The sequence below is a fragment of the Doryrhamphus excisus genome, chromosome 9 (assembly GCF_030265055.1).
Source record: "Doryrhamphus excisus isolate RoL2022-K1 chromosome 9, RoL_Dexc_1.0, whole genome shotgun sequence".
NCBI lineage: Eukaryota > Metazoa > Chordata > Actinopteri > Syngnathiformes > Syngnathidae > Doryrhamphus > Doryrhamphus excisus.
In genome coordinates this window covers 15,041,428-15,060,736 of record NC_080474.1, presented here as the reverse complement: position 1 = coordinate 15,060,736, position 19,309 = coordinate 15,041,428, and the positions used below count along the sequence as shown (strand labels likewise).

Sequence of the window (19,309 nt, the reverse complement as noted above, 5' to 3'; positions counted from 1 at the left end):
TCTATTATAACCTTTTACCCACTTTTGTGGAACGTGTCGGATAGCAATTGTATGACCTTGGCAAGAGAGATAAATTTAACACAACTGCATTGTTACATTTAATTACCTGGTTAGTTCGCAATATGATCCTGCATCATTTGAGTCTGAAGAGGACCCATGCATCATCACCTCTGTTCTCACTTGGAATATAGCCACAGTGGACCCATGAAGAGGACTGCTTGGGATGCTGTAACCGGGCGTTGGTGGTCGGTTTTGCCGGTGATGGTTGTTTATTGCCACCCATGTGCGACGACGAGGCATTTTTTGTGCCATGTTTTACTGGGTGCAAAACTTCACTCTCTATCACTCTCACAAAGACAAGAAGTCCCACACGGCAGACATGCTTGTTTTGGTTTTGTGAAGGGAAAGTGGACAGGAGACGCTCGCTATAGGCTGGACTCTGTAGTGGGGATGGAACTGATCGGCGAATGTCTTCTTCTTTCTTTTTGGACTTTTCCCTTCAGGGCTCGCCACAGCAAATCAATCTCCTCCATCTCCAACTCTGTCTTCTGCATCTGTCTCTCTCACACCAACTACTCTCATGTCTTCCTTCACTACATCCATAAACTTCCTCTTTGGTCTTCCTCTACGCCTCCTACCTGGCAGCATCCTTCTATCCATCTCTCCTCTGGACATGTCACAACCATCTCAGTCTGGCCTCTCTGACTTTATCTCCAAGGCCTCTAACATGTAATGTCCCTCTGATATACTCCTTCCTGATCCTATCCATCCTGGTCACTCCCGATGAGAACCTCAGCATCCTCATCTATGCTACCTCCAGTTCTGCTTCCTGTCTTTTCCTCAGTGGCACCGTCTCTAGACCAAACAACATGGCTGGTCCCACCACAGTTTTGTATACCTTTCCTTTCATTTTAGCTGAAACTCTTCTATCTCACGTCACGCCTGACACTTTTCTCCACACGTTCCATCCTGCCTGCACATGCTTCTTCACCTCCTTTTCACAATATCCATTGTGATGAACTGTTGACCTCAAGTACTTCAAATTCTCTACCTTCTGTATCTTTTCTCCCTGTAACCGCATTCTTCCACTTGGGTCCCTCTCATTCACACACGTATATAAGTATCGGCATATGCCGATACCGTGCTTTTTCTCTGAAATCGGCCGATACTGATCAGTGGATGACTGATTGGACCACCCCAGTTGACATTTAACCAATAACTAATAATTACACATAGTAATTTCTCAATGGTTCTGTAAATAGCCTGTGTAATACGTCAAAATAGCTACATAGTCTTCATTATACACAGTTCATGCGTTACATCCAGTTAGCTTCTGCTGAAAGTTTGCAGCAATGGGCACATTTTCCAGTTAATCATGAAATAGTAGTTTCACAAAGGAAAGTGTAGAAAACACACATTACTGAAGTCAATTTCAAGATGCTGACTTCATGAGCATTATTAAATATAAAGGCAGCATTTATGCTACAGCAATCGCTTTGGATCTCAGTGGCCATAATGCCCGCACCAAGCAAAGGTGTGTTTTGTTTTGGAATGAGACATGAACCCGTGCCCACTTGTCTCATCCTTGGGCCGATGGAAAAGCACTGGAAACATTCCACAACACATGACTAGAGTCAAGTGTCTTGAGAAGCTTGTCGTTCAGCTGAACAAAGCCACTTACTGTATACAGTGTGCACGAGGGCCTAAAAATAGCGCCACCATAATAATCTACTTAAAAGTTCTCATGTTATTGTATATTTCATGAATTTCACGAGTACTGCAATTTCCAGTGTATAACTTTGAACCCTGTAACTTGTGCCGATGTGGCTAATTTATGACCATCTTCTTTACTTCAAAACTACTACTAATCGGTTAAATACACTCTTGGTAGCACGCTTCAGTCCCTGACGAAGAGCTATAAATTAGTCAATATGCTGTCAGATGGGCCGGCTGAAGCATAATTATTCACCCTATAATTTTGTTCTGTGCGACTGTATAAAATATGTTAATTGCTCAATCATTAAATCCACTGAACCCTGTATTAAACAGTTAATGTATCAGTTGTATCAGTTGCATTTTACGGGAACCTCAGTTTTGGCTAAATAAGGCTGAAGGCTGGTGCGACCTTGACAGTTGTTTTGTCTGCCAAATCTTCATTGTCAGTCTTCCTGTGGCTTCCTGTGTGTTTTCCAAGGAGGTTGCACAAGGGTTTGCAGATTGTCTGCGACTTGACTTGTTCCTGCACGCGAGTGGCTGAAACGTATTTCCTGAATTTTACAACAGCAGCTGCAACAGAGCAGGGACTCTCACGGTGACCCTGAACGGCTCTGATTTCTTGCAAGCCAAATGTTGTCACTTCTGTGCTGGGCAACGTGGGCATTCCCTGTCTGCATGTCTGGTTTGTCTGTTATTTACTGGCCTTGAATTCAAAATGAAGAGTTGATCCATATCAAACTTATTTTTACCACCTTTTATTCTCTATTGTTGTGATAACGTCACCATATTCCATTGTTTTTATTAAAGGTGCCTGAGGTGATCAGCAGCATTCGCCAGGTGTCCAAATCAGCCCTAAAGGAAGACAACAAACCAAAACAGGAAGCCGATGAGGCCTTCTACAACTCCCAGAAGTTTGAAGTACTCTATTGTGGCAAGGTTGGATGTGACAACAGGATACAAAGATTAATTCCTGTTTTGCCAAATTTTTCATTTAAAAGTGCATTTTTTCCCATCACAGGTGATGGTGGGGCACAAAAAGGCTCCGTCCACACTCATTGATGACTGCATCGATAAGTTTCGCCAGCATGAGGTGAAGCGTAAGCGCCTTCTCAACGGCCAGAGAGGCTCTGTAGAAAAGGTCCCTGTGGACTTCACCATTGGCGGGGAAGGCGATCCGCTGTCCTCGACCTTGAATGAGAAGACTGAACAGCCAGAGGATCCGAGAGGGGACGACTTCTTTGGTTAGAGAAGCTGATAGCTGGAGAATTAGATTTGCGAATTTCCTTTTAATTACATCCCAGTTTACACTTAGTCCTAGGCTCAACTGTGTGCATGTCCTCAACAGGCCGTGATTATCTTCACTGCAGCCCATTTATTTACCTCAAAGAAACAGGCGATAATTGCAGAGAAACTGTGTATATAAGCTACAGTATAACAACTGCATTTTAATGCTATGATAATAATTTGGGGTGCATGAGAAAGTACTGCATACTGCACGCCGTGCAGTATTTTCTCATGCACCCCAATGCATCCCAATTCACACTCCATTCACACTCATCATATATATACTGTATAAGTACCCTATAGATGAATTAGTAATTAAAAAACATTGTTAATAAATTGGGCCTGCACGGCGGTCGAGTGGTTAGCGCGCAGACCTCACAGCTAGGAGACCCAAGTTCAATCCCACCCTCGGCCATACTCCGGTTTCCTCCCACATTCCAAAAACATGCTAGGTTAATTGCCGACTCCAAATTGTCCATAGGTATGAATGTGAGTGTGAATGGTTGTTTGTCTATATGTGCCCTGTGATTGGCTGGCGACCGATCCAGGGTGTACCCCGCCTCTCGCTCAAAGACAGCTGGGATAGGCTCCAGCACCCCCCCAACCCTCGTGAGGAAAAAAATGAATGAATGAATGAGAAAATAGAGAGGAAAACTGCTCTGTTTGACCACACGGTCATTTATTATTTATGTCAAGTATACTGCACAACACAGCAGCATCAGAACCAATGTTGTAATAGTTAACAGTAGCAAATTGCTCAGGTAGAAATATCTGCTGTATGCTGACCATTCAAAATAGTTCAAATGTTGAATAGTTAAAAAATTACAAGAGTCGTGCCAATTAACCTTTAATGTTTGTAATGTTCAGGCCTATCCAGCAGCGCCAGTCAGAGCAGCCTGAGAGGAATGTTTCCTGAGTGCATCCTGGAAGATTCAGGCTTTCAGGAGCCACAGGAGTTTCGCACACGCTGCAGCAGCATGGCAGGAAGTCTGCAGAAGCCCAGCGAAGGTCCTGGCACGATTGAAACTGCACGCCGCAGACACGCTAGTGCTCCAAACCACGTTCAGCCGTCCGATTCGGACAAAAACAGAACTATGCTCTTCCAGGTAGGTGTAATGGATGCATCCTCTTGATAGTCCTTTATGGAGTCCAGTTGGGTGAAGACACTCGCTCCATTGATGAAACACAGCACTGCTGCTTAGTATGCTCCCGAAAACTTTGCAGGATGAGATGGATGTGAAAGAGCCCTTTTTAAGCATCACTGCAGTGTAAACATTACGGCCTAAATGGGGAAATGCATGACTCCGTGCTAGACTTTGACCCACACTTAGATCCAGAAGTTAAACTCATGCTCGAATTTAGACATAGACGTTCAGTTCAGTTTCGCCCAAAGACAGCTGGGATAGGCTCCAGCACACCCGAGTTAGGATAAGCGGCATAAAAAATGAATGGATGGATGGAAAATAGAATGGCAGAAGAAATAACTACATTCTATCCATATAGAGAGAATAAACATATTGCAGTGCATATGGTAATTATTACAATTTGCACTATATGTGTATAATTTGCCCAAAACAATTTGGAAATACGGCGGCAGCTAGGAGACCAGGGTTCAATTCCACCCTCGGCCATCTCTGTGTGGAGTTTGCATGTTCTCCCCGTGCGTGCGTGGGTTTTCTACCGGTTTCCTCCCACATTGCAAAAACATGCTAGGTTAATTGGTGACTCCAAATTGTCCATAGGCATGAATGTGAGTGTGAATGGTTGTTTGAAGGTTATGTTCCATCCAGGTTTTAACACAAGCCTTCTATATGTGCCCTGTGATTGGCTGGCGACCAGTCCAGGGTGTACCCCGCCTCTCGCCCAAAGACAGCTGGGATAGGCTCCAGCACCCCTGCGACCCTCGTGAGGAAAAAGCGGTAGAAAATGAATGAATGAATGAATTTAGAAATACATATTTTTCTTTGGAAAGAGACAAATTTGCCTCACACCTGTTTTAGCATGCTCAGACTTGTCAAACACGGATGCAGAGTTATATTTATAGGATTATATATATATATATTTACACCTTTTGGACTTCAAGTGAGAAGTTCTGGTGTAAGCTTTATGGGTTTCACTCTAAATTTACCCACAGTGCTAATGCCTGACTATGCTGCTCCTGTGTGTTGTGTTGTGTATTTGTTGTGTGCAGAATAGCTTCAGTACCACTTCACTTTAAACAGGTTGTAACTCCTCAGTGCTGCTGTTACTGGGAAAAAAAAGGAGCAGCTTGTGGCGTGGCATGTTTTTTTTTTTTTTTAAAGGAAAAGCAACATGATCTGCAGCGTGGCTCAGCTGCTGTCTCTCACAGCACATTTACACGTGAGGCTAATTATAGCCCGGGTGCACACTCAATATGTTACACAGCAAGAAAATCATTTGTACAGTCATAGTAACATTGATTTTGAAGCAATATACACTACTTACTTTCCACAATGCACATACATGTTATATGAATCAACTTGGCTGAACAATGCTTGTTTTGCTTTTTTCTGTACAGGTCGGCCGTTTTGAAGTTAACCTCATCAGCCCGGATAGCAAAACTGTAGTGTTGGAAAAGAACTTCAAAGATATTTCATCTTGCTGTCAGGTTGGTTTGTTTTTTTTTTCTCCTGACACAAATACACTAAAAGCTCCTTATCATTATTAGAGCCCTGTAGGCATGAAATAACACCCCTATTGTCACCTTTACACTCCTTATTTGTTGTTTACACTACATTGTGCAACAATTACGCACAAGCTACAGGATCACTGCAAGGACACAAAATATGGCCACCGTTGTAAGCATTAGTGTGCTGCTGAGCTAACTAGTTAGCCTCTAAATGATTATTATAAACTTGTTTACACCACATTGCGCAACAATTACGTGAAAGCTACGGGTTCACTGCTGGTACACAAAAGATGGCCACCACTTTAAGCATTAGCATGCTACTGAGCTAGCTAGTTGGTCTCCAAATGATTTATACTAAACTTAATGGGGACCTTTGCTCATTTTTCGACCCTATAGAGCAGCTACACACAATAATTCGCACATAAAACTTTGTAGATCTTTGAGAATCTGCACCTATTCCAGCTGTATTTTCTTGACTTTCTGACTACTGCGAACAACACTTTGTAATTTAGTGGCCGTATGGGTTGATAATAAATGAATAAAGAGGTAATTGAAAGTGTTTAAAAGCTACTGGCAGCTCATAAGCTACTTACTAGAGACCCCTGACCTAACCATGCTATGTTTAAACCATGGAAGGTTATTTATTTAGATGACTGCCAGAATCCTATCAATTTTGAATGACGTCCAATAACATGTCTGGTTATTTCAGTGGGGACTGCTGGGCCAATTATCAAGAAGTTAAAAATGACTAATATGGTTGATATGGGTCCAGGGTATCAAGCAAACGGATCATTTTGGGTTCATCTGTCGTGACCCGTCAGAATCTGGTCCCAGCCAGTATGTGTGCTTCGTCTTCCAGTGTGCCAGCGAGTCCTTGGTGAGTCGCCCTCAGCACTTCATAAAAAATACTTGGATTTTGATAAATGTAATATTTGTGTCTGATGTGCAAAGGTGGATGAGGTGATGCTAACCCTGAAGCAGGCCTTCAGCACAGCAGCTGCCTTGCAAAGCAGCAAGACTCAGATCCAGCTATGCGAGGCCTGCCCCATGCATGACTTGCACAAGCTCTGCGAGCGTATTGAAGGTACATCAGATGTTGCTGTTCATAGTTCATATTGTATATAAATAAACATGTCCAGTTTAGTTTTAATTCATTTAGATTGCCTTAAAAGCGGGCTCATGGGTGTGGCCACTAAATGACAATTTTGTATTGGCTGATGGGGAATAAATTGTAAAGTGCACCATGAATTCTGCCTTGCAAAATGTGGCATATTTAGGAATAAAAATAATAACAAAAAAAAATATTGAGGCAAACCAGTTGAAATTTTATTACCAGTTGTGATTTATTGTTGACTTTTTTTAATGAGACCCAAAAACAACATTTCAACTTTATTTCCAATTATTTCATGTGAGTAAAAGTAGTGGAAAATGAGATTGACAGGTGTTTTAGTCCTGCTTATCCAATCAATAAATAACACTGAATGTTGAAAACGCTCAATTTCAGTGTAGTGATAGGATATTTAGTGAAGGATAGGTTCACAATTCACAATTGATTCACAATTTTTCCAGCAATAGACAGCTCTCTGGTTTTCATGTTGTTTTCACCTCTAAATGCTGTCTACCCATTCTTAAACTGAGCATCGACATTCAGATCAGCATCACATCAAAAATGGGGGCGTTCAAACAAAAAGTGCAATCATCTTCTAAGTTGTGTGTCCGATCCAGATCTCAATACCTGGAAATAAAACCGGAATTATTGCTCTCTGTTCTCATATTTTTTTTATGTCAAACCCAAATGTTTTTCGTCCTACAGCAAAACAACAAAAATGACTATTTTAATCATTTTGGAAGGCACTGTAGCTCACCATAAGCCCTACTTCTCATCTTAATAATTATGATTTAAAGGATTGAAAACTAGTGAACTTGTGTAATTAGTGGAACAGTAAAACTGTCTTAACTATCTACCTGTTTCCCTTTTTCCTTTCATTGAACATGGCAAACATCAGTAAATTGTTGGATCATGCTTTGAGTTTTTTATCTTTTATTATTTAATTTTTTTTATTTAGAACACATCAGACTAGTTGCCAGTAGCGACATAATGTTTTTAGTTGGCGCCAATGTTGTGGTTAATTTAGCACCAAACAACGTCAGTGCATTGCATAAACACTGTTATTACCTGTCAGTCTGATGCTGCGGGTCAGAGGGGAATATCGGCTGTAGCCATTAGAGCTGGATGCGGTGGAGAAGGAATAGGATGCGGAAGAGGAACTCGGATATCTAAACATATTTGGGTTGAACTGATGACGGAGAAAGCAATTTTTGTTCTGAAATGAATGAAAGTAAAGGGCTCCAACTGAAGGGGCACTTTTTTGCATGTATTAAAAAAAATTGCATGTATTAATATTGTAGTATATTATGTAGTATGTATTGTAGTCCATTCACACTCATCATATATATACTGTATAAGTACCCTATAGATCAGGGGTCGGGAACCTTTTTGGCTATAAGAGCCATGAAGACCAGATATTTTAAAATGTGTATCTGTGAGAGCCATATACATTTTTTTAAACATTGAATGCAATAAAATGTGTGCATTTTTATGTAAGACCAACAGTTTTAGATATAATGGGCTCTAATTACGTAGACCAGGCACACTACCCCATGCCAATGGGGTGTGGCCAGCACACTTTCGTGAGCAGCGCAGTGTCAAATAATAAATCAAATACTTGCTGCCATTAATGCAACTTCTGCTGCTGCATGGTTTTGCACCGTACTCAGTATATTTCATTCTTTTGGCCATCTTTGCCAGAAGGCTTGGTTCTGCAGCTTTAGCTAGGTGACTATTTGACTAAAGGAGGAAAGTTTACATTTACATGTTGACATCTCAGTGACCGAGGTAGACTACCGCATTACCCAGTAATAATCAAGTTTTGGTGTTTGACCTGGAAAATATCATCAGGAAAGATAGATATGGTTGGCCATATTGCAGTAGAAAATAGATGGACGGATTAAAATGCATAAGAAAGTTGTTGATTTTTAATATTTTTAGCAGTGATTTCTGTGATGTTTACTTTAAAATGTTAGCAAACATACATTTTTATTGTGGTAAATGCTTGAGAGCCAGATACAGTCATCAAAAGAGCCCTACCTGGCTCCCGAGCCATAGGTTCCCTACCTCTGCTATAGATGAATTAGTAATTAAAAAACATTGTTAATAAATTGGGCTTGCACGGTGGTCAAGTGGTTAGCGTGCAGACCTCACAGCGAGGAGACCAGTGTTCAATTCCACCCTCGGCCATCTCTGTATGGAGTTTGCATGTTCTCCCCGTGCATGCGTGGGTTTTCTCTGGCTACTCCGGTTTCCTCCCACATTCCAAAAACATGCTAGGTTAATTGGCGACTCCAAATTGTCCGTAGGTATGAATGTGAGTGTGAATGGTTGTTTGTCTATATGTGCCCTGTGATTGGCTGGCGACCAGTCCAGAGTGTACCCAGCCTCTCGCCCGAAGACAGCTGGGATAGGCTCCAGCACCCCCGCGAAAGCGGTAGAAAAAGACTACTGTAAATTTCTTGTTCCCACATACAAACACCACAGTGCATGTCACATGACCTCCATGTAATGCCACTGATGTCTTGTGATGATTGTCAACTGTTCCTCAGAATAGTATTTATTTGCGCTTTTCCAGGCCTCTACCCGCCTCGGGCAAAGCTTGCCATTCAGAAGTATCTCTCCCAGTTGGCTGACAATGAGCAAGTGGACATATTTGAACGAGTTCAGGTAAGGTTGGCGGTGCAGCTGGAAGTGTTAATAGTGATGTGGTGAGTGATTCACGAGTAAACGATTCTTGTTTTTGCTGTTGTTCAGAAACAGAAGCCCAGTTCAGACCAAGAGGAGAATGAGCTGGTTATTCTGCATCTTAGACAGCTTTGTGAAAGCAAGCAGAAAACACACCTCCATATTGGAGAGGCCCCCCAGGTAACTACAAAAAACAAGAGGATGATTTCTCTACAGCAGGGGTACCCAAACCATTTCAGTCGAGGGTTGCATACAGAAAAATTAAAGGATGCATTTTACATTGTGTTTATTAAAGATGCTAAAAACTAATCCACCAGTCCAATGTAGGTCAATATATGCTAATCTATCTGAACAAAACATCCAGATCTTAGTTTTGTTTTACAGCTGACAAAACAAATGATTGTAAAATCTAATGATATTGTTTAATTAATAATTAATTACAATTTTCAAATATGCAGAGGACCTATAAAAAATAAGCTACGGACCAAAAATGACCCCTGGGCTGCACTTTGGACACCCACAGTATACTTGTTTTCTCTGAGTGGCCAGCTTACTGGTGTGTGTGAGTGACGGGAAGCAAAGCTCTGATTTGCATGGAGGAGAAGAAGTCATTTGGTACCGTCACCTGTTAGTCTGCATATATAAATCTTTGTATCCCCAAATATAAGTATTTTTTGGAATTTTCAGAGCTTCTATGGTGTACATGCCATCATACTGTGTATCCAAAATACAAAGTACAACCTTAGAGATCATTGTTGTGACGTTTATATTATTTACGATCATTGTCATTGTCCTTAGAATGTGGCAAACAACACATCGACAGGGGATGGCACATCCACGGGCAGCCGCTTCAAGCTAGACATCCTTAAAAACAAAGCTCGCTCGTCCCTCACCAGCTCTCTGGAGAACATCCTGGCCAGGGTAAGTGTCTCGACCTCAGGTGCCTGGGTGTGTCTGCCACAGGACACCCGTTTGTCCATGCCTGCCGCTTGTTGTCATTGTCCTCCAGGGGGGATTGACCCATATTTGCAGGCGGCAGAGTAATAAAACATCAGACAGTAACAAGATCTAGGCTGATCTCAGATCTGAGGCCCCAGCTGCCATCTGTTATTTTCTTACAGACTTTATTAGTAACCGAATGGAAGAAAACAGCTGGGAATTATTTGTGCTTAATTGAGGAAAAGTGATTATGAAAAGCTCCTCCCATTAGGTAGAACAACAAAGTATTTATATGTTGAATAAATACAGTTTTTATAAAGGTATTTGTAAAGAAAGAATATAAAAATATATATATGTCCATGCATCTATCCAGTTTTTATTTCACTTGTCTTCATTAGAGTCACCTGAGCCTATCCCAGATGACTTTGAGCGAGAGATGTTGCCAACACACTCACCACTACGCCACTGTGTGGACATTTATAACATATTTTAAAATTATTGTTATTTGTATTTTCTGGTGTTATGACAATCGTTTTTAATGTCATTTTCACCGTAAATATCCTTGTCATTCATGGTTGTCTCATCTCCAGGGGGCCAGCCGGATGCGAGGCCGTCTGGGTAGCATGGGAAGCATGAGCAGCTTTGAAAGAGTAAGTGTCCAACTGAGTATCCTGGGAATTACCATCTCCTTTTTCTTTTTTTTTTCTTCTTCTTGGAAAAACGTCTGATATATGTTTCAAATGTCAGTCTTCCAGTCACATGGGTTCTTCATGCTGCTGCAGGCTCACGTGGAAACACAATAATAATACAGTGGACTCAAAGCAGTGCAGCCAACCTTTTGGACTGTGGTGTCACTGTTGTGTAGAATGTGGAACCACAGTGTGACACAGTCCCTGTGACTACATCATAAGAGATGTATGAAATATAAAACTGTGACTTTATTTTTCCAAGAAAAAGCTCTGTGTTGCTGGAAGTTGGAAAGAGTTTAGTGTGGATGAATTAGGGCATAACATTACCACTACTTCAAATTAACAGCTTTTTCAAGTCACCCCAAAATGTGTAATTGCGCTACTAATGATGCTTACATTTTGTGTAAAATCCTACAAAATTATTGTACGCTTGTGTTAAAACCTGGATGGAACACAACTTCCTCAAACTCAACAGTGACATCCATCCATCCATTTTCTGTACCGCTTATCGTCAAGAGGGTCGTGGCCATGCTGGAGCCTATCCCAGCTGTCTTTGGGCGAGAGGTGGGGTACACCCTGGACTGGTCGCCAGCCAATCACAGGGCACATATAGACAAACAACCATTCACACTCACATTCACACCTATGGACAATTTGGAGTGGCCAATTAATCTAGCATGTTTTTGGAATGTGGGAGGAAACCGGAGTACCCGGAGAAAACCCACGCATGCACGGGAAGAACATGCAAACTCCACACAGAGATGCCCAAGTGTGGAATCAAACTCAGGTCTCCCGTGTGCACCAGTGCAGCTCTGTTCTTTTAGACTTGAGAGTACATATTCTGCCTAGTAACAGGCATGAAAAGACCCACCCACGCACGCACAGGGAGAAAATACACACAGATGCCAAGAATCGAACCCAGATCTCCGAGCTGTGTGGTCTACGAGCTAACCACTCAAACACCGTGCAGCCCTCAACAGTGATAAAACAGATATATCCGTTCATCACTTACATTCTCTGCCGCTGAAACCCTCATCCATGCATTTGTCACATCCAGAATCGACTACTGCAATAGCATCAAACCCTCAACAGATTACAATATATTCAGAACTCCGCTGCCCGCCTCCTCACCTCCACCCGCTCCCATGAACACATTACCCCTGTCCTTCAAAACCGCCACTGGCTTCCCCCAACGTATTCATTTCAAAGTCCTTCTCATTACCTTCAAAGCTCTCCACAATTTGACCCCTCCATACCTCACAGACCTGCTCCATCCACACAATCCGTTGCTTCCCCTTTGCTCCTCAGACTCCAACGTCCTGGCACTTACCTGTAGGACCAAGTTCCGAACCCGGGGAGACGGAGCCTATTCACCCTATTCACTCCATGCTTGCTCTGACCTTCCCACCTTCAAAAAACAACTCAAAACCCACCTGTTCAAATATTTTTAAAACCTTTATTTATTATTTATCTCACTGTAAAGCATCTTTGAGAAGCTTGAATAGCGCTATACAAATAAAATATACTATTATTAATAAAACATTTTGCATTTTCTACTCATTTTTCAACAACTTCTCATAAAACATAAATAATAAAGTAAAAGAAAAACAGTATTAAATACAAAAAAGCAATAAAAGTAAGAAGTTGGAGTATTAGTATTAAAAATACAAAAAAATGAGAATAAAGTCAGACATTTATGAGAAAAAAATATTACTTTTACCAAAGCCACTCAATGATTTTACAATTTTATGGCCTAATATTTATAAAAATACAATGCAATACTATATAATGCAATAATAATAATAATGCAATGACATACAAAATTATAATTAAAATTAAATTATGGCATATTGAATGTTGTAAAAAAAATTTTTAGGGCTTCTACATTAAAAAAAAATGCATTAATTGTAGTACATTATATTTTGCTAAAAATTGTTCTACTTTCTTGTTAGAACCAAGTTGTCCTTTAGAAGTAGGATGTAGCAGTATTTTAAGTTTTTAAGTGAATACATTTTTTTTCTCAACAATATTCATATTTTTGCTTCACGTCGTGTGCCAGTGTGTAAATAACATTTTTATAAATTTTGCTATAGAAAATGTCCACGTTAGGACATGCCAGTCCCCTTTCCCTTTATTTCCTTTGTTATTTTCCTTTATAGTGGACATATGCTGAGCCTTCTTCCTCTTTTTGTTGACATACTAGAGGAAAGAAAAGCACTCAGGCTTAACTTTAATCGGCTAATCACAACACATTTAGCTGACAATGGTAGTATGTAGTGTAGCAAATAAAGAATGTGACCTTACTTCCTTTTAACATGTCACCAATACACGTGAGTCACATGATGAGGCTAATTAGCATACAATGGACCAGGGCGTTGCGCTAGCAGATGTGTGCATAGAAGAGACAGAACTGTTATTGACACAGCGAGTGCAGACATTTAATATATTTTTAACATTTAGCCTGACTTTCAACCTTTTTCACGACAATCAACATTTGCTATACAATACAGCTAACCTGATTCATGCTCTCTAGCAGGATGAGGAATCCACGGATATCTCACCGCCGGTGTCCCCGCCTCCTTTCTCAGACGACGACCCGGAAGCCGGCCTGCAGTTCCGTCGGCGCGCTCATACTTTCAGCCATCCGCCTGTGAAGAAGCGCATCTCCTTCGAAGGCCCGTCCAGCGGCCAGGTCAAGCAGGCGCCTCTGCGGAGGCAGCAGTCGACCACCGCGGAAGCACTGCAAAGCAGGTAGCCTAATGGAGACTAGTTTTAGTTGGGAATAGTACACTTTAGCTCCATAATGTTGAAGATTCAGTAACTGTCTTTTACATGAACAGTGGTGTGAATCTCAGTAGGATTCAGATTTTTCACACCACTGTATTTGGTGTTTCAGAAAATGGAATTATTGTGCTTGGCAAGGCACTCAATGTCACCCAATGACGTACATTCCACAGCGAATACGGTCCACATTCATTCATTTACCACAAAAAGTGTACATTTTAACAATTTTTAGGGCCTATATTACAAAAATACATTATGAGGAATCAGAAATATACGAGAATAAAGTGGCAATATTGTTAGCATATTGTTAGCATAGCGTAGATACCAACCTATTTGCAGTTAGGCTGTTAATGACATGCACTGTTTTACATAAAAAAAAACAATGCCACAAACATGACATGAAATGAGAAAACGAACATACGCAAACATAATTTTACCTTTAAAACAGACTCATTTGTTGGAGGCCTTTTCTTTGTTATATCCACACGCAGCAGCCTCTTCTCTGAAACATTGTCTCCCGCTAGCTCTAGCTAGCCATTGGTTCACACCAGTAACAAATTCTCAACATCTTTGATGGTTTGCGGTCTGTTTTGTTAAAACTGTTGTTCCTTTTTCAACATTATCTCATTTTTTACGTTACGTAAAACATACATTACGTTGTTATTCTTCAGGATGGTACTTATTGTTGTTGAGGGCTTCTGGGACATCAGCGTGAGATTGGCAACACAGACACCATCTTTGTACTCTTGATACTTTTTTGACCTTTAGTTACGTGGTATTCCTACTTGTATCATAACTACTCAGGGGTGTCATGATACACAAGATTACGTCCACGAGCACGAGATGATATATTTTTTTTTTACTTTACACTGTAGACACTGTATGAATGACAAAAAGGCTTGTTCCATTCATGCGCCAAGGTGCTTGTTAGAGATGTTTAGTATGACCCAGTGAAAGCATCGCAGCATAGAGGCACTATTTTTTAAAATTTGTACAGATTTTGCTTGACAACCTTATCTGCTTGCTTCACTTAGAAGACACACACACACACACACACACATACACAAACCCTAGACTGACACTAGCTGCAACCTGTTAGAAGCAGACACATAGCCACCCCACTGATACATGTAGGAGAGTGGTTCCACCCCTGCAAGGCTGGAACCTGGTTACCTAGGTTACTTCCTAGTTCGAGGCTTCTTCCTCCGTAACTTGCAGTCGATGGACAGAAGCTCCAGCACTGGGCTTTGCAACATCTTCCAGAACAATTACTTCACTAAGGATTGAAAATACACTCTGACTGTCTCCAACTGTTCTCTTCTCGGGATAAACAAACTTGAACGTTTCCGAATTTGGTAATTTATTTTCGTTTATTGTGTGATTCATTTAATTCCTCGTCCCAGGCTTTTTTTCTGAGCGAAAAAACCTGTCAGGTTTTAATTTCCTGAGATCTTGCGATGCCATTACTACTACTACTACGACTACTTATCACAGTAACATTACTTTTTTCTCCTGACATATACATTTTTTGTCATTATGATTTTATTCTCTATTCTATTTTTTTCCACCAAAATACAATATACAGTACAATTTCCAGCACAAAAACATTTTATTCTCTTAACGGGAGCTTTTTCTTGTTAATTTACGATAAAATTACGATAAAATAAAAACAAAAATGTTCCCTAATTATATTATATCCACTTATTATATGGATATGTTTGTACAAAATTGTACTAAATTTATAAATAATAATAAAATCAGGAGTGTGTTAAAGCTACAGTAGTCGATGTAAATGTTTAATCATTTGAACACATAAATATTCTGCCGACAACATAAACATACACAATATGATTTATTTGCAGCCCCAAGCTACTTGTTAGCAATAACATCGCACCTTTTATAAGCGTCAGGTCCCCTCTCTTTCGCCTTCCTATGTGTGTAACGTGTTTGTTTTCCATGTGTGGTTGGACGCTTCACAGTCCCGTGGCCGTGTCGAGAACGCGCAGTTTGTCGGAGAGCCAGTCCTTCAGCCTCCCCTCCTCCTTCTCCACTCCCACTTTCCTGAAAAGCTTTTACCAGGGCTCGCTGGGCTCCCTCAGCTCTCTGACAGACAGCGGGAGCCTCAAGAGGTGACGCTCCCAGACAAACTGGCTGAAATTATTGCTATTATTATTTGAAAGTGCTGGGATGGCCGTAGATGAATACGTGTTGGCTGTCCAAACACTTTAACACCCAGCTTTTTTTTTTAGTTTTCTGTCCTTTCCTGAGAACATTTTCCCACTATTCCTTTCATGGTGGACACGCCCTGTTCTTGTTTGGCTCAGAAGTAGAAGGGGATGCTGATATGACCCCAGACCTCCTTTGCCTTGCTTGCATGTGGATGTCGATCTCTTTGCTGCACAATTTAAGCCTCGAAGTCAGGGGTCGGGAACCTTTTTGGCCGAGAGAGTGATGAAAGCCATATATTTTATAATGTATTTTTAAATTTTACATTTTTTTAACATTGACTAGAACTAAAAACCAACAATTTTAGAATATAATATGTCTCTAAAATATTATTTGTATGAACATTGTTATACGGAAGCTATCCGATAATAAATAAAATACTTCTTTCCATTAATGCAACTATATATATACTATATATATATTTATTTTCGCCGTCTTCTTTATCAAAAGGTTTGTCTTTGCAGAATGAGCTTGCTGACTATTTGATTAAAGAAAAGGAAGTCTAATTATTGACATCTCAATGACCTGAATAGGTTACCACATTTTCCGGTGATAATTAGATTTTGTCTGACCCGGAAAATATCAGAAGGAAAGCTGCCATTGGCTGTAGATGATGGATGAATGGAATACAAATGCATAAGTTGTTTTTTTATGTTATTTTTAACACTGGAATGTTTTACTTTAAAATGGCAGCAATCCAAAATTATTTTTGTATACATTTTTATTGTATTAAGACATGTCTGAGAGACCCGAGCCATGGGTTCCCATCCCCTGATCTATAAGCTGATGGTAGCTTGCATTAACATCAGCTGCCCTGACTGGCACAGGAACAAGACTTTGTGCATCAAGTGTGACACTCATGTAAGCGTGGGTGTCTGCTTGGCGCAAAGTAAAGGTTAATATTTGAAATATTAATGACATTCTCCCGAGCAGAACCTTGTCAAATGTCACAGGATGAGTCTCATCCTCACATTTCAAATTCAAATCTTTTTTTATTCTACCTTTTTGTCTTTTAAATATGCTTTTTAAAAAACAAAGAATGAATCCTAAGCTGCTCTGTCGTGATATCAGCTCTAACAGGATAAATGAAGCGTTCATTGTTTGTTCAATCTACTGAATTGTCAAGTACAGTTTGCTTCATTAACATATCTAATGGCTGCAACGTGTTTATTGTCTGTCATTCAGCATCATCCCTTTAAGGCCAGTGTAAGGTTTCATCTGTTGCTCCTGTGTTGAGAAGGGTACGTGTGTGTATTGTAACACTACACTTGTGTCTTTGTGGCTCCGCCCACATCTCCAGCATCAATGGCGAAGGTAGGAAGAGGACGCTGTCAGGCTGCAGCAGTGACTCTGTGAGCGGAGCCCCACCTCCGAGCCCCCGCAGGGTCTCCTGGAGGCAGAAGATCTTCCTGAGGGTCGCTTCACCCATAAACAAGCCCTCCATGCACAACTCAGGTGCCGTCAATCCATCGATCACTCTAATCAATGACTGTTCAGCTGAGAAGTTCACATGGCTGTTATTTGATACCCGTGATGGGGGCAGTTCTTGCTTTTTTTTACTTGTAATATTAATATGTTTTTCATCAAAATATGACAAGTACTATCATAATATTGCATTTTTATACGCAACTTCTGTTTTGTACTATTTGTCCCAGTTTTAATTTTTTCTTGTAATTTTGCAACTACAAAGATAATTTCATTTATATATTATTCTCATTTGTTTAACATTCTTAATGTTAAACAAAGTGTAAAAAGAAGTTAACCACTGGTAATGGTCGGTAATATTTCAGAGTACAATTTTTTTTTGTCCTAATTATTGCTTCTTTCTGCAAGTTGTATTAGTTTACAAAAGACATCTGAATTCACAAATTGAATTCAAACTTGTTTGACTTGTTTAACCTGCTTAATGCGTGCATTGCTAGTAGTTTTCACATATCCTAATGACTTTCCTGTTGTTTCTTTAGACCAATCAGATGCCAGGGAGCTGTTGCCACTCTCCCCTCGTGCCCCGGACTCCAATGAGGACCCCCTGGGGCGTCGCCTGGCGGGGGAGCGTCCAAAGAGGACGGCGGCGGACTACAGGGCATTATGGAAGACCGCCATCCGCCAGCAGATCCTGCTGCTACGCATGGAGAAGGAGAACCAGAGACTGGAGGGTGAGTTGGTGGCTGCACCGTTTATAGCTGCACAGCAAGCTTAAATAACAGTTTGTGTTGTCAACCATGTTTATGTGGACAGCTCAGAGGGTGCCATCTTGGTGTATGTGAGATGTATCTAGAGGTTACGCGCGTGTGTGTGTGTGTGTGTGTCATGTTCACACATGCATCCACATAAACATACAAAGAAGTAGGTCAAAGTGCATGGTGTCATTTTCCTGTTCGGGGAGACAACACAGAATACATTGTTGCATTGTCGCCCTCTAATGGCCACTATTGTTTACAACACATGCATTTAAAACCTGGTATACTCTATTTATTATGTTGGCAGCAATTGGACTACACATAACGTTCAGCAATAAGTTATTATATTGTTGTAATTAATTATTCATAGCCCCTCCCCCAAATGTTTTATGGGCTTTATCTTCGTAATAATACAATTTCCCTCCTCAATTACTTTAACTGACTCAATTCTCATTCTTTGTAATATGTAATATTTTTAAGTAGTTCTTTAGTAATGTAACATATTTTGTGTTTTAAGTCATAATTCATAATTCTCATAGTACTATGGCTCAACCCCTGCCCTCCAAAAATGTTTTTTTATTATTTTATTTTGTAGTGTAACTTTTTTTTGCATTAATATTTTTTTAAAAGGAAAATATGAAAACTGTGATTCATATTTTCATCATAAAAATTATAAATTATATACAATTGGTTTTTTTTACTACAGTTTTGAATGTCTTAATTTCCCTGAAAACTTTTATTGCAGCAATAATTACTATTATTTGTGGGGTAAAAACTAACACAAAAGAAAAAAACATCTAATTTTAATACATTCCTTGTATTCTTTGAAGTAGAGTCAACAAACACCATTGGTGACTATATCAAGACATTTGGTATTGTTATTTAGAATGCAAAAGTAAATTCGTATTTATTTGCTTTATTATTTTGTTGAAAACACCAACTGATGTACAGCATTTCCCTTTGTTTGTGCTGGTGTGAGGATCAAACAGTGAATAACTTATCTCAATAGAAGGTAAGCAGCATCACTGGAGTTCTCTGGGATAAA

The 19,309-nt window shown here is 40.3% G+C and overlaps 1 protein-coding gene across 3 annotated transcripts in view; it reads left to right on the top strand.

Moving 5' to 3' along the window:
- Positions 1–19,309, top strand: part of tbc1d4 (TBC1 domain family, member 4) — a 31,713-nt gene that overhangs the window by 5,618 nt on the left and 6,786 nt on the right. Inside the window, exons 2-15 of one of the 3 annotated variants that reach the window (XM_058082416.1) lie at positions 2,524–2,652; positions 2,735–2,957; positions 3,868–4,106; positions 5,540–5,629; positions 6,423–6,527; positions 6,602–6,734; positions 9,337–9,428; positions 9,516–9,626; positions 10,245–10,367; positions 10,976–11,035; positions 13,611–13,825; positions 15,838–15,987; positions 17,385–17,539; positions 18,049–18,240. In XM_058082416.1, the coding sequence (XP_057938399.1) occupies positions 2,524–2,652; positions 2,735–2,957; positions 3,868–4,106; positions 5,540–5,629; positions 6,423–6,527; positions 6,602–6,734; positions 9,337–9,428; positions 9,516–9,626; positions 10,245–10,367; positions 10,976–11,035; positions 13,611–13,825; positions 15,838–15,987; positions 17,385–17,539; positions 18,049–18,240 (2,017 nt within the window). Of the gene's footprint in view, positions 1–2,523; positions 2,653–2,734; positions 2,958–3,867; positions 4,107–5,539; positions 5,630–6,422; positions 6,528–6,601; positions 6,735–9,336; positions 9,429–9,515; positions 9,627–10,244; positions 10,368–10,975; positions 11,036–13,607; positions 13,826–15,837; positions 15,988–17,384; positions 17,540–18,048; positions 18,241–19,309 lie in introns of all 3 variants that reach the window. The other 2 variants (XM_058082415.1, XM_058082417.1) reach the window with 2 other exon arrangements.